This window comes from Agelaius phoeniceus, chromosome 29 (assembly GCF_051311805.1).
Source record: "Agelaius phoeniceus isolate bAgePho1 chromosome 29, bAgePho1.hap1, whole genome shotgun sequence".
Taxonomy (NCBI): Eukaryota; Metazoa; Chordata; class Aves; order Passeriformes; family Icteridae; genus Agelaius; species Agelaius phoeniceus.
In genome coordinates, this window is record NC_135293.1 from 3755842 (window position 1) to 3770655 (window position 14814).

At 53.2% G+C, this 14814-nt stretch overlaps 1 protein-coding gene across 1 annotated transcript; it reads right to left on the reverse strand.

The window, feature by feature from the left end:
* Positions 1-478: 478 nt before the first annotated feature.
* ACER1 (alkaline ceramidase 1) lies at positions 479-13672 on the reverse strand. The gene is made up of 6 exons (XM_054650281.2): positions 13580-13672; positions 5049-5163; positions 4018-4156; positions 2548-2685; positions 1281-1418; positions 479-647 (listed from the first exon to the last, which is right to left on the reverse strand). The coding sequence occupies exons 1-6, from the start codon at positions 13670-13672 to the stop codon at positions 479-481; spliced, it is 792 nt and encodes a 263-aa protein (XP_054506256.1).
* Positions 13673-14814: the final 1142 nt, after the last annotated feature.

Here is a 14814-nt window from a genome sequence, read left to right on the forward strand (position 1 = left end):
AGGATGTGGTGCAGTCAGAGGGGAAAAAAAAAAGGCTTCAGTATAAGTCAGTGTCCACAGCTTTAATGCACAGCTGTCCTGAGTAAAACCACATACATCAATAAATAGAGTTAATAATAATAATTAGAGCAGCCCCAACAAACCCAGCTGCCACCAGCTTGGCTTCAGTGTTCTCCGCTGTGCCCTTGTCAGCGAGGGGTGCTGGTGCTTGACTACCACAGAGGACACAGAAGCAGCACCGTGTCCCTTCCCCCTCGTGGGGATGTGCTGGAGGAACCCTCCAGCTCCCTGAACCCCAACCTGGGCAGAGCCTCCCGAGGCACCTGTGGGCTCCCACCTTGCTTCATGCCCAGCATCACGAGGCCTCAGCTGCTCCCTGCCCCTTCCACGCTGCCCCTGCCTGAGGAACAGGAGGAACACAAGCAAGTGTGAGCATCACACACAGCCCGTGCCCAGGGAGGCCTGAGGGCACCCAGCTCTAGCACTGCTTGTGGGGCTCCTCCAGGGTGACATAGGGCACCACAACAGGCCACGAGTCGCTGGGCCAGTATTCCAGCTTGGGCTTGAACGAGGGCATCTCGTAGCTGACGTCGAAGTAGATGACCAGAGGGCAGCAGTACAGCAGGGACAGGGCTATCAGCACGTGCCTGACAAGGAAACCAGAAATGTCTGTTGGCCAGAGGGTCATGGCATGGTCACCCTGAGGCTGCAGCCCCCACAGGCCCCACCAGGGCTGCAGGGAGTGTTGTGGCCTGCAGGGTTTGTGCCTACAGGGAGATCCTGGCAGGGCTCTGTGAGCTGGGCTGGGGACAATTCCTGGTGCAGCAGGGCTGGGGTGGCAGAGGGGACTCATTCCAACCATTCCTCATTTCCTGGCTGCATTGTCTGTCCCAGCCATCCCAGTGCTTTTTGGGGATGGATCTGGGTGTGCAGCACTTGCAGCCCCACCTGGGCAGGCACTGAAATGTCAGCTCCAAACAAAGCCCTGCCTCTCAGTTTGGCTGCTAAAAGAAGCCTGAGGATGTTGCACTTCACACAGCAGCCTGGGAGCAGCCACAGCCCTTGGAGAGCCCACCTCAAAGGGATTTCTGGAACCATTTCACTGGCAAAACAGTGTGGAAGTGGAGAGGGACATTAAACAGTGAATCCTTGGGCTGAGTGAGGAGAAACACCAATAGTGACAGGAAAGGGGGAGAGAGTGGGGAAATAATTTTTCTATTTCTCTGCCGTGGACCTTTCAGGCCAGGAAATGTTTGGGCTGGGGTTCCTGGAGCCCTTACCAGAAGCTGTGGAAGTAGGGGAAGTTGATGGCCTGCCAGAGCCAGCAGAGCCAGCGGTCACTGATCCAGCTGGTGATGGCCAGGGCCCACCACATCACCATGACTGCAGCCATCCGGTGAACCCGCTTGTCATTGCACCTGCAGGACACAGGGAGGGACAGGGAGCACAGTAATCATGTTGGGAGGAAAGGGGGGTGTAAAGAGGGCTGGTTCCTGCCTGCACATGCAGCAGTGCAAACCCCAGCAAGCTCCTTCTGCAGAGTATTCCACAGGAACTGGAGAAGTGTGGCTCTGGGGAGAGGATTTCTGACTTTCTGGGGGTGAGGATGATGCTGGGAGATGCCAAAGCACTCCTGTCTTTCTCTCCAGACCTTGGTGGGTTCTTCCAGCCCCACACTAGTTCCCAAAAGCCCCACAAAGGGGAAGGAGCTGCAGAGGTGGCAGCCAAGGGGGAGAATCATGGACTCATGGACGTGTAAAAGTTAGAAAATACCTCTAAGATCATCACATCCAGATCTTAACCCAGCACCACCTCCATGTTCAGCACAAAACCCTGCTCTCAAATTCCACATCCACAGGGCATTTTTGAAACCTTCCAGGGATGTTTTCAAAAATGCCCTGTGTTTGAAACCTTCCAGGGGTGATGACACCACCAATGTCCCATGGATTTTTGAAATCTTCCAAGGATGATGACACCACCACTGTCCCATGGGTTTTTGAAATCTTCCAGGGATGATGATTCCACCACTGTCCCATGGGTTTTTAAAAACTTTCAGGGGTGATGACACCACCTCTGTCCCATGGGTTTTTGAAAACCAGGGATGATGATTCTACCACTGTCCCATGGGTTTTTGAAACCTTCCAGGGATGATGATTCCACCACTGTCCCATGGGTTTTTAAAAACTTTCAGGGATGATGATTCCACCACTATCCCATGGGTTTTTGAAACCTTCCAGGGATGATGATTCCACCACTGTCCCATGGGTTTTTGAAAACCAGGGATGATGATTCCACCACTGTCCCATGTATTTTTGAAACCTTCCAGGGATGATGATTCCACCTCTGTCCCATGGGTTATCCCCATTCTGCATGGCCACCTGTGCCAGGTGCCCTTCCTGTCCCCCACTGCCCACTCAGCCTCTGCCTGCTCCCTCCCAAGTACACGTGGCTGGTGAGGACTTGGGCTCAGGTCAGTGTTGAGGATGGAGTCACTGCCCAGCAGGAGCACAGCTGGAGCTGCAGGTAACCCCTGAGCCCCCTCCTTACTTCTTGAGCTCCTTCCAGGTCAGGTACAGCAGGTGGAAGGCGATGCAGTTGAGAGCGTAGGCATTGAGGGTGGGCTTGACAAAAGACATCAGGGTGCTGATGATGGTGGTGATACCAGTCAGCCAGAAGAAATGCCTCCTGAGGGGAATTGGGACAGAGTGTCAGTGCCACCAGGGCTCACAGGATGGGGAAGGTCCTGAGAGGGGCAAAGCTTCTCCAGCACCTCCCTTCTGTCTGCATGTGGCTGACTCAGTGTCTGTGGGGTCCTGGCAGGGAGGGTGAGGTGGCAGCCCCCAGTGGGTCTGTGACAGACCCCGGGCACAGCCCAGAGGCAGCTCCTGCACTTTCCTGGGGTGAGGATGAGGCACGGGCAGGGAGCTCTGCACAGGGAAGGGCTGTGCAAACACCGCTCTGGGCTCCCTGAGCAACAGCACGGCTCAGAGGGGCCTTTCACATGCAAATCCCTTCCCAAGTCCCTCTCTCTCCCCCAGCTGTGTCTCCTCTGTGAACTCCTGGTGACCTCCTGCTCGGCATGGGAAGAGCAGCCTTGGAGCAGGTCCTTGCAAGGAGCTGGGCTGGCTCAGAGGGCTCCAGCCAGGAGGGGACATCCCCTGAGTAAAGCCCTGCTGGGTTCCCACTCTGCTGGTGTCACACACATCTTCTATGAAAAATCCTTTCCTTAGGATTGTTCCTCCTGAGAAGCTGAGAGGCCTCAGGAACAAAATGTAAACATTGATTATCTGCTGCTGTGGAATGCAACAGGTGCATCTGGGATTGGTGTCATGTGGTTGTTTCTAATTAATGGCCAATCACAGCCCAGCTGGCTCAGACTCTCTGTCCCAGACACAAGCCTTTGTTATCATTCCTTGCTATTCTATTCTTAGCCAGCCTTCTGATGAAATCCTTTCTTCTATTCTTTTAGTCTAGTTTTAGTGTAATATATATCATAAAATAATAAATCAAGCCTTCTGAAACATGGGGTCAGATCCTCATCCCTTCCCTCATCCAAGAACCCCTGTGAACACCATCACATGCTGGTCCATGCCCTCCCAGTGGCCCCATCCTTTCTGCTGGGCTCCTCCTTGAAATGAGGGCTGTGACCCTCTTGTCCTATGGGAAACCCCCTCAGCCTTGAGGGAAATCTCTCTGTGGATGACAGGGGATGCTGGAACAGATTGACAGCATGAGTAATTGAATGTTAATGTTCAGGAATGTTTCATTTCCTAATTAATTTTGAAATTCTCCATGCAAAGTTTCCTCTGCAGTGACACAAACACAAACAGCTCCAGCTGAGAGGAGAATTTTGACTTTTCCTCTGTCAGCACCATAAGGAGGGCCTGATCCTAAAGCCCTTCAGGTACCTCAGAGCTGACCCCTTGCAGGGGAACTGGGGGATCTGTGGGTCCCTACACCTCAGTGTCAGTGTCCCAACCCTCCCCTCAGAGCCTGACCATGCCCCTCTGGTCATACCTGGTCTTGATGCACTTGGGGAAGTAAGCCTGTGGGTACCAGAAGGAATAAGCCACAGCCAGTGTCCAGAGGATGGAGAGCTCATCCAGGAGCTGTCCCACGTAGCTCAGGGTCATGTGGAAGTACATGGAGAAGAGACCTGCGAGGAGCAAAGGCACCTTGAGATGACAAAGCTCCATCCTCCTCCCACCAGCCCTGGGAGGTTCTTGGGGGCTGTTCCTGAAGATCCACCATTCCTCAAGACCCACCATTCCTCAAGATCCACCATTCCTCAAGATCCACCATTCCCCAAGATCCACCATTCCTCAAGATCCACCATTCCCATAGATCCACCATTCCCATAGATCCACCATTCCTCAAGATCCACCATTCCCATAGATCCACCATTCCTCAAGATCCACCATTCCCCAAGATCCACCATTCCTCAAGACCCACCATTCCTGAAGATCCACCATTCCCCAAGATCCACCATTCTCAAAGATCCACCATTCCTCAAGATCCACCATTCCTCAAGACCCATTCCTCAAGATCCACCATTCCCAAAGATCCACCATTCCCGAAGACCCACCATTCCCAAAGGTCCACCATTCCCGAAGATCCACCATTCCTCAAGATCCATTCCCAAAGACCCACCATTCCTCAAGATCCACCATTCCCAAAGACCCACCATTCCTCAAGACCCACCATTCCTCAAGATCCACCATTCCTCAAGATCCACCATTCCCAAAGACCCAACATTCCTCAAGACCCACCATTTCTCAAGATCCACCATTCTCAAAGATCCACCATTTCTGAAGAGCAGGGTGTGGATTTTGCTGGACTGAGTCAGTCCAGTCACACCATGGGGATTACAGGGCTGGAAGCTGCACATCCACAGCTCCAGCAACCATGGGCTGCAGGCTTCAAACACACCTGGCTGCTTGGTTGCCCATCCCAGTTTTCCCTGTGCTTTGGCCACTGAGACCCTCCAAAGGTCTCATGTTGGGTAGTCTGGCAACCTGTCTGAGTTTTCCCACAGTGCTGGCACCCACCTACGAGGATGAGCAGCCCTGAGACAAAGTAGAGGGGCACAGCCTTCTTCTGGCAGTACTGCCTGTTCAGGTACAGCAGGGCAGGGGACAGCAGAAAGAAGCTCACATTGCTGATCTGGAAAACAAGAGGCACACTCAGCTCCTGTGTGACCGTGCTCACAGGGGTTCTTGGATGAGGGAAGGGATGAGGATCTGACTCCACGTTTCAGAAGGCTTGATTTATTATTTTATGATATATATTACACTAAAACTAGACTGAAAGAATAGAAGAAAGGATTTCATCAGAAAGCTAGCTAAGAATAGAAAAGGAAGGAATGATAACAAAGGTTTGTGGCTCGGGCTCTCTGTCTGAGCCAGCTGGGCAGTGATTGGCCATTAATTAGGAACAACCACATGACACCAATCCCAGATGCACCTGTTGCGTTCCACAGCAGCAGATAACCATTGTTTACATTTTATTCCTGAGGCCTCTCAGCTTCTCAGGAGGAAAAAGTCCTAAGGAAAGGATTTTCCATAAAAGATGTCTGTGACACTCCTGGGCAAGCCCCATCCCACCACGTGGCTCAGTGTCTCTGTGTGTGAGGAGGATCCTGATCTCCAGCAGGAAGCAGGGGTTGTTCTTGGCACAGGGAGAGGGCAGGGGTGTTTCTCCAGAAGCCAGGCTGGAACTGGAAGGGCAGCTCTTGCTGTGGCAGCCAGCAGTGGCTGCAGACACCTCTGCCCTCCCTCAGGGCCAGCAAGCCCAGCGTGAGCTGCTGTGTCCCTTTGGGGTGATGCTGGTTTATCTTCAGCTGCCTGGTGCCTCCAACAACTCCTCTGTTTTCATCCATCTCCCTCTCATGTCAACCCAGACCCTCCAGGAGCTGCCTGGATGGCTCCTGACCCTGTGAGGGGTTGGGAGGGTGTGAGGAGCTCAGCCAGCACAGCCAGGCAAGGTCAGCAAAACATCCTGACCTGCGACTGGGTGTGGTGGGAGCAGCAGGATGAGCAGGACATCAGTAGGTGGGAACAGGCAGGACTGAGGTGACATCCTGTGGTGTCAGGTGTGAAGCCACCTGGCCTGGGGAGGAGAGGTGTTCTGGACACTGGTAATTACATGAGGTCATCAACCTCCTCTAAACACACCTGGCAAATGAACACAGAGGAATGATTCTGCTCTGGTTTCCAACTCTGCAAAATTCCTTCTTTGACCGACTTTGATTAGTCTGGGGAAGAGGGGATGGTGCTGGGGAAGAGGGGATGGTGATGAGGAAGAGGGGATGGTCATGAGGATGAGGATGGTGCTGGGTAGGAGGGGATGGAGCTGAGGAAGAGGGGATGGTGCTGGAGAGGAGGGGATGGTGCTGGGCAGGAGGGGACGGTGATGAGGATGAGGATAGTGCTGGGTAGGAGGGGATGGAGCTGGGCAGGAGGGGATGGTGCTGGAGAGGAGGGGATGGTGCCAAGGATGAGGATGGTGCTGGGGAAGAGGGGACGGTGCTGGGTAGGGAGGATGGTGCTGAGGATGAGGATGGTGCTGGGCAGGAGAGGATGGTGCTGGGGAGGGGATGGAGCTGGAGAGGAGGGGATGGTGCTGAGGATGAGGATGGTGCTGGGGAAGAGGGGATGGTGTTGGGCAGGAGGTGATGGTGATGAGGAAGAGGAGATGGTGCTGGGGAAGAGGGGATGGTGCTGAGGAAGAGGGGATGGTGCTGAGGAAGAGGGGATGGTGCTGAGGATGAGGATGGTGCTGGGCAGGATGGGATGGTGCTGGGGCTCAGCCTCTTGCTGGGCTGGCTGAAGGTGCCAGTGCTTTGCAGAGAGGAGATGCTGATGGGCAAAATGTGGGAGCTGGGGAGGAGCAGTGAGTGCCCAAAGCCTGGACCTGTCTGCTGGGCCAGGCCTGCTCCTCTCTGCAGCACAGGGAAGGGAAATCTGAACTCATTTAATTACCCTCTGTGGGTTCCTACCTTGCCTTTTTCACCTGACTTTGCAAGCTCAGGGAGGGGATGTCAGTGGGAAGCATGGCCTCCCCAGTGAAAATGGTTTTTTGCTTATGAAAGGTTGGGATTGTGGTGCTGCATTTACCTGCCAGACAGCTCTTTGGGGCTCTGCAGCCATCTGCTCAAGTGCCATTTGGCAAAGCACCAGCGTGACTTTTATCTCAGCCTTTTCCTTTCATCTTCCAGCTCCACGCTGACCCAGACCCCACCCCTGGAATTTGGCATCCACAGCTGGAGTCTCCCCCCTCAGCAGCACCAGGTAAACTGCAAAATCGGTGCTGGGATCCCCTGGGATCCCGGTTTATGGTAACAGGGCTGCAAATCACCAGGATGTTGTCATTTCTCTGGAACACACCCTCTCCTACTCCAGAGGGAAACACAATTCATGCCTAATGTGAGGTCTCTATTCCCTTAAACACCGGAGATTCATCTTGATTTTCACTAAGGCTTCCATGAGACAAGTTGATGCTCCCATTAGCAGCAGTTCTCGGGGCTGAATGGATTTGTTTTCCATAGGTGCTTAGAGCCAAACCCAGGCCAATTCCCACTCCAGCCATGAAAAGAGAAGTGCTGCTCCCACTTGCACCCTCGAGGTCAAATTGTTCAGAAACGACTGAGAAATCAAACCGTGTGTTCAAGCAACAGCCGCGCTTCAAACATTTCTTTTCCCTTGAAATGATTAAGGAGGCTTTTGGAAGGCAAGGAGAGGGAAAACGCTTTGGGGAAAAGGCAGGAGAGTGCAAGTGCCAGCACGAATTCAGTGAGGAAACTGAAGAGAGAGGAGAGCCCCGCATCCCCGAGCGCCGGGCATTGCAACAGCGCCATTAATTACATGATAGCTGCGTTATCACTTCATTAACCCGGGACGAGATGTGCAAGATCTGATAGCAGAAGGGAGGGAGAACCGGGGGAACCGTGCCAATAGGGTCAGGAAGATAAACGGGATTCCTTGCAGAGCAGCCAAGCTGGGAGTTTAGGGAACAGCTCCCACCCCCGTGGGGGACACGAGGTTTTCATCACTCTGATTTGTAAATGCTGACTTTCTGTCTTCCCTCTGGGATGTGGCAAGCTCCATCTCAGATGTGGCTGGGAGGGTTCTGCTCCCAGGACAGCCACTGGGAGTTTTCCTGGAGTTTCTGCTCAGGCTGGGAGCCCCTAGCACAGCTTCTGTTTCAACCTCTCTGCTCACACTGGCCAGGAGCAGCAGCTCCCTCTGTCCAGGATGTGGTTTTGGAGCCAAGGTGTGACAGGACATGTGAGAGTCCCCCTGCCTGAGCTCCCACTCCCCAATAAATGTGAGTTATTGCCCCAGGTGCCTCAGCTGAACCCAACTATTTGCTGCTTCTCCTAGGAGAGAAGTGAGGCTGGGATCAGCAACATGGCTCAAACCCTGGTGCATGAACAGGATCATTGGGAAGAGCCCAAATTCTGCAGCTCCAGCCTGAGACAGAGGGACAGAACCTTCACCTGTGACAGGTGAGATCAACCTCTGATGGGATTGAGGCAGGAGGGGCTGGTTTAAGCACAGCAGCAGAGGCTGCTCCTCACTCACAGAATGCACAGAATGCACAGAATTCACAGAATGGATGCTCCAGCCAGGCACTTTCTGCAGTGGAAGGAGATTCCTGGCAGGGAAGGACTCGTGGCAGGGAGCTCATTCTCACTAACAGTGAAGCAGCTTCAGCTGACAGAGGAGCCCACAGGGCCAGACACAGAAGGGAACAGCTCTGGGGCTCTCCAGGGCTGTGCAGCAAGTTCCTAAAGCCAGGCCTGTGCTGTAGGGGATGAGGCTGCAGGTGCTGACATCACAATGCCTCTGCTTTGGGGTAGAAAGCAGCAGTTTGGGGAGTGCTTGCATCATCCTGGGCACAACTTTCTGGGCAGGCAGGAAGAGCCATGGGATTAGTGAGAATGTGAGTGGGCCAGGACACCCCACACACCCTTCTCTGATAGATCTGCACCCTTTATTTCACCACTCCATGGAGCACCCAGGAGTTCTGGGTGTGAGCAGCATCAGAGCTGCTGCAGAGACCCTGCTGGTGTCATTGCCAGCATCTTGGATCAGTCATTTCAGCAAAGAAACCAGGGTAGAAAGACAAATCCCTGACTGATGGCCCTCCTGGAGCACAATTCTGCTCTCCCCTGAGCAGCCAGAAGACAATAAATGTCTGGGTCACTGAGTCACTATAAACAGAGTTTTGTTGCTGAACTGCATCCAGCCATGAGCCACCATGTATCATTAGGTACTTCAAGGTACTGTTTACATGCTTTTCTCATACCCCTGGTGCTTATTTCCAATAAAAAGCATCCAAGCCAAGCAGGCCTGAGAGAGTGTGGCTGGCACAGAGCAATCCCCAGCAGCACAGAGCAGCTCTGCTCCAGCCCCAGGCAGGCCTGGCAGGAAGACATTGAGGAGGATGCTCTGTGAGCAAACCCTGCTGATTTAGTGAGGCTTGGCTGGGTTCCCAGCTAGCCTAAAACTCCAGAAAATTGACACTGAGGTAAATATTGGTACAATTAATTCAGGGCAGTAACAATTGCAGCAACCTGAATGTGGGGAACAAATGAGTGGGGAGATGAAGAGAAGATGCAGGCTGGTAGGATCACAGCTGGGATGGTGTCCTGTCACAGCCTTCTTTGATGGAAAATCCTTTCCTTAGGATTGTTCCTCCTGAGAAGCTGAGAGGCCTCAGGAACACAATGTAAACATTGATTATCTGCTGCTGTGGAATTCAACAGGTGCATCTGGGATTGGTCTCATGTGGTTGTTTCTAATTAATGGCCAATCACAGCCCAGCTGGCTCAGGGTCTCTGTCCCAGACACAAGCCTTTGTTATCATTCTTTCCTATTCTATTCTTAGCTAGCTTTCTGATGAAATCCTTTCTTCTATTCTTTTAGTCTAGTTTTAGTGTAATATATATCATAAAATAATAAATCAAGCCTTCTGAACCATGGAGTCAGATCCTCATCTCTTCCCTCATCCTCAGACCCCTGTGAGCACTGTCACAGTGCCCTGAGCCCCAGCTGGATCTGCAGGCTGCAGCCAGCAGGGATAGCTCCAGATCTCAGCCTGGCCAGATTTCTATAACCCTTTCTATAATCTAGATTTCTACAATTCTATAGGGCACACCATAAGGAGCCTGATCCTGGGGGGGATCCCAGAGCAGGAATGGGGGTCCCTGTGCTGCTGCAGGGGTGAGACCCAGGCAGTGCCAGCCAAGGATGGGAACAAGGCAGTGCCAAACAGGCTGAAGGAGGAACCCAGGCAGTGCCAAACAGGCTGTGCTGGGTGAGGAAGGGTCTCAGGCAGTGCCAAACAGGATGAAGAAAGAACCCAGGCAGTGCCAAACAATCTGTGCTGGTTGAAAGAGGGACCCAGGCAGTGTCACCCAGGCTGAGGAAAGGACCCAGGCAGTGCCAGCCAGGCTGTTCTGGGTGAAGGAAGAACCCAGGCAGTGCCAGCCATGCTGTGCTGGGTGAGGAAGGGTCCCAGGCAGTGCCAGCCAAGGATGGGACCCAGGCAGTGCCAGCCAGGCTGTGCTGGCTGAGGAAGGGTCCCAGGCAGTGCCAAACAGATTGTGCTGGTTGAAACAGGGATCCAGGCAGTGTCACCCAGGCTGAGGAAAGGACCCAGGCAGTGCCAGCCAGGCTGTTCTGGGTGAAAGAGGGACCCAGGAAGTGCCAAACAGGCTGAAGGAAGAACCCAGACAGTGCCAAACAATCTGTGCTGGGTGAAGAAGGGTCCCAGGCAGTGCCAAACAGGCTGAAGGAAGAACCCAGGCAGTGCCAGCCACACTGTGCTGGGTGAAGAAGGGTCCCAGACAGTGCCAAACAGATTGTGCTGGTTGAAAGAGGGACCCATGTAGTGTCACCCAGGCTGAGGAAAGGACCCAGGCAGTGCCAAACAGGCTGTGCTGGGTGAAGAAGGGACCCAGGCAGTGCCAAACAGGCTGAAGAAGGGACCCAGGCAGTGCCAGCCAGGCTGTGCTGGGTGAAGAAGGGACCCAGGCAGTGCCAGCCAGGCTGTGCTGGGTGAAGAAGGGACCCAGGCAGTGCCAGCCAGGCTGTGCTGGGTGAAGCAGGGTCCCAGGAAGTGCCAGCCAGGCTGTGCTGCTCAGGAAGGGCTGATGCCCATGTCAGTGATGTTCCTGCCCACCTTTGGTGCCAAGGTGAGCACAGCACAGAGTCAGGGCTGTTGTCAGATGCTCAGATAATGGCAGATTTTAGGGGGGTTTGCTCCTCTGCCACCCCTTGTGTGGGCAGGGGTCGCCAGCCAGCCCAAGCTGACGTGGCAGGGTTGGATTCCTGCTGCTCAGGAATCACATCCTGACACAGAATTGTTCCCTTCCTGCACTGGCATTTTGCTGATCTCCTGAGCCTGGCAGAAAGGACAGCAGTGCAGGGACCACCAAAATCTCTTCCTCTGCTGAGGAAGAGGTGCTCAGTGTCTTACAGAGGAGAACAAGGGCAAGTCCCACCACTGGGAAAAAATCCTGCAGGGTTTGCTTGTCCATATTCCTCCCTATGTCATATAAATACAGACATTGCCCTCTTGCAACATACAGTTATATGGATTCTGCCTGGGAATTCAGCATTGAGGGATCCTATTTTTTTTCTTAAAAAAATCTCTTCATTGTATGTTAATATTTGCCTTGGTATTGAAATCAGACTTATTTCTGTTGGCTCTGTTGGACCACTTCATCACACAAATATCACTAAACTTTTTTTATCAGGTTGGAAGTTAAATTCATTAGAACTTCACTTTTTTTGACCTGCCTCTTCACTGATACTCTTGCATCTCTGAGCTGCAAAATTTCAAGTTCTCTCTCTCCCTCAGTATCACATTCCTTTTTATCTGCATTGAGACATGCATTGGAGAGCTTTTCCTCACTGTGCCTAAGTCCCACACAGTGAGAATTCATCCCAACAAGCCCAGTGGTGTGCATTGGGAACCTGGGACGTGGCTGTGCCTGGCAGGGGCCTCCTCCAGGACTGGGCACCTGGGTGAGATTTTCAGGAGTAGCCACAGAATTTAGAAACCCGTGCCACAAAATGAGCCAGGCAGCTGAGAGTTAATGTTTTATGGGAGTTACAGGCCTACAAGAATTAGTCATGCATCTGGCCACACCAGCTGGTGTCCAGCAGAGGAGTCAGACACTGAAGTGCTTCTGAAGAGCTCCTGAGGTAGTTGTTGGTGTGATAAGGAATCTGAGCCACTCTGTAAGCCTGGTGTCAGTGGTACCTCAGCTCCAAAAATGCTGCCTTGTGTCTCAAACTAGGACAATAGGCAAATTTACCTCCTGGAAGGAAGGAATTCACACCAAACCCAAAACCTTCTCTCTCAGGCTTTATGCTCTTGGTGGAAATCAGCCCCTCTGCAGTGTTAGCAGCCACTCTCTCCAACCCAGAGGCTTTGGGCACTTCCAGCTGCATTTAGAATGGTTTGGGTTGGCAGGGACCTTAAAGATCACCCCCTTCCACCCCTTGCCATGGGCAGGGATATGTTCCACTCATGCAGGTTGCTCCAAGCCCTGAAATCTGAGATGCTGATGTGAGTGTTGAGTGATTTCTCCATCTCCTTGCTCATTTCCCTGCTCTGCACCTCTGAGCCCATGCAGCAGCAAACAGCACAAAACACCCAGCTGGGTGCCACAGGGAAGCAGGGTCTGGTCTGGACTGGCAGATCTTCCTTTGCTGAGTGCCCCAAAGAGCAGTGAGCACACACAGCCCCCTCCTCTGAGACCCTGGAGCCTGCAGGACTCGGGCTGGGGAATTATCGTTATTACAGGTAATTTATTAAAAACAGGAAATGCTTTAAAAAAAAAAGAGGAAGAGCCATTTCCATGAGAACAAGATCTTCTAGTGTTAGGCAGCAATTGCCAAAAGCTGTAAACAAGGCCTGTGGAAGGCTGTAAATCCACATGCCTCACACCCCTGGGAGCTCTTTAATTGCTCTGAGGGAGCAGGACATGCTCGGAGAGGCTGCTTATCTCCAGCCCTCTGCAGGCAGATATGGATGCTCCAGCCCAGGCACTGGCACTGGAGGCAGCCTGGGTGATAAAGGATCACAGGAGGTGAAACTGGCTCATGCTCTGAGCCGAGTTCCGTGTTCCCAACCTGCCTGACACGGTTCATGGAAGTGCTGCCTCTCATTTTGCCACTCCTGTACATTTAGCTGGAATATGTGAGCCCTGTGTGGGACTTAGCCCGGCTGGCAGCAGAGCTGCAGGACTGGTATAACAGGATCTCACAGATCTGGGCTGTGAAGGAGCTCTGCCAGAGTTTTCTCACTGGGAATCAACCCCACACACACAACACAGAAATGCCCCTGACCCCAGCAGGTTTCAGGGAGCAACCATTGCAAGCAACAAAACTCCCCCGATTCACCTGAAGCTCAGAGCACACTCCCCACACCAGCACCCTCCAGCACCAGGAGGTTCAGAGGAGCGAGGAGGAGGAAAGAAAGCAGGGATGTCCCATGCTGTGTGTGTGTCCCCAAGCAGCTCCTGGGTGCCTGGAAGCAGCCCCAGCCTCCCCAGGGCACTCACGGTGTTGTAGTACTCCGCGATCACCGCCGAGCGCACGAAGTTGCTCTCGCACCAATCCACCTCGGCACTCTGGTAGGAAAAAATGCTCGGCATCCTCAGCACCCTGGGGAAAAGGAGAGCAGCAGGTCAGTGGTGGGCACAGGGGAGGACAGGGCTGCACACCCAAAGGGGACCCTGCTCCTCACACGTGTGGCTGCAGCACAGCGCCTTACCCAGCTACCAAGGGCTCATCTTCTCCCCAACACACATCTTACTGCTCAGCAGTTCCTATTTCCCCTCGATGCAGGAGCTGCAAATTGCCCCAGAAAATGCTCTTGGACTCTGAGGATAGTCAGCAATCCATGGCATTAACATCTCTTGCCAGGTGCTGTTGCTGTCACATTTCTCTTCCCCATTTCAGCCCAGTCCTGGTCACCTCATCTTCTCCCTTCTCCTCACTTTCTTTATGACTCAGACCTTCCTGCCAGGAAGACTTCCCTGTGCTCTGTGAGTTACCTCTGGGGAGTGGACAGCCATGAGAGGTTGGTGCTCATTGGTTCTGTTCTCCACTGTCGCTCCTCAGCATCTTCCCAAGGGCTGGAACTCGGCTCGTGGGAGCTCAGGCCTGGAGCACCAGCACAGACCCTGGGCATTGCTGGAGTCCTGGGGCACTGGGAGCACTGGGAGCACTGGGAGGTGCCTCTTTCCTCTGAATTGGGTTGCACTCGGGGTGCACTCCCAGGCAAAGTCCACCCTGGTTTACCAGTGAAGGGGTTGGAGCGGGTTCTCCACTGCCAGCCCCAGCCTCTGGCAGCACTGCAGCTACAAATGGGACTCCAAACAAAAACAAAGTCTCACCTTCTGCCTGTTTCCCCCCCCCCATGTTAAAGACTTTCCTGTCCTCGTTGTTTCTCAGCACTTTCATTAATTTGAAAAAGCAGTTCTGATCTTATTTTCATCAGAAGTTTCCTATTTGCTATATTTTTTTTTTTCAGATCCTTGAGACTTTAGGGCTGTTATTGAAGACAGGTGCCAACCTTAGAGGCATCTGGAAGCACCCCCAAACCCATGGTATCTGGATTTTTGGTACAAAACAGAGACAGGAATTCCCTGGAGCTGAGCAGTTCAGTCCCTGGATGCTGTGTGGGACTAACCCAGCCAGCTGTGCTGCTCCAGCCCTGCAGAGTGAGCAGGTTTGGGGTGACACCAGGCAGGTGACACTGCCTCAGTGGCACCTCTGAGCTCCTGAGACACTG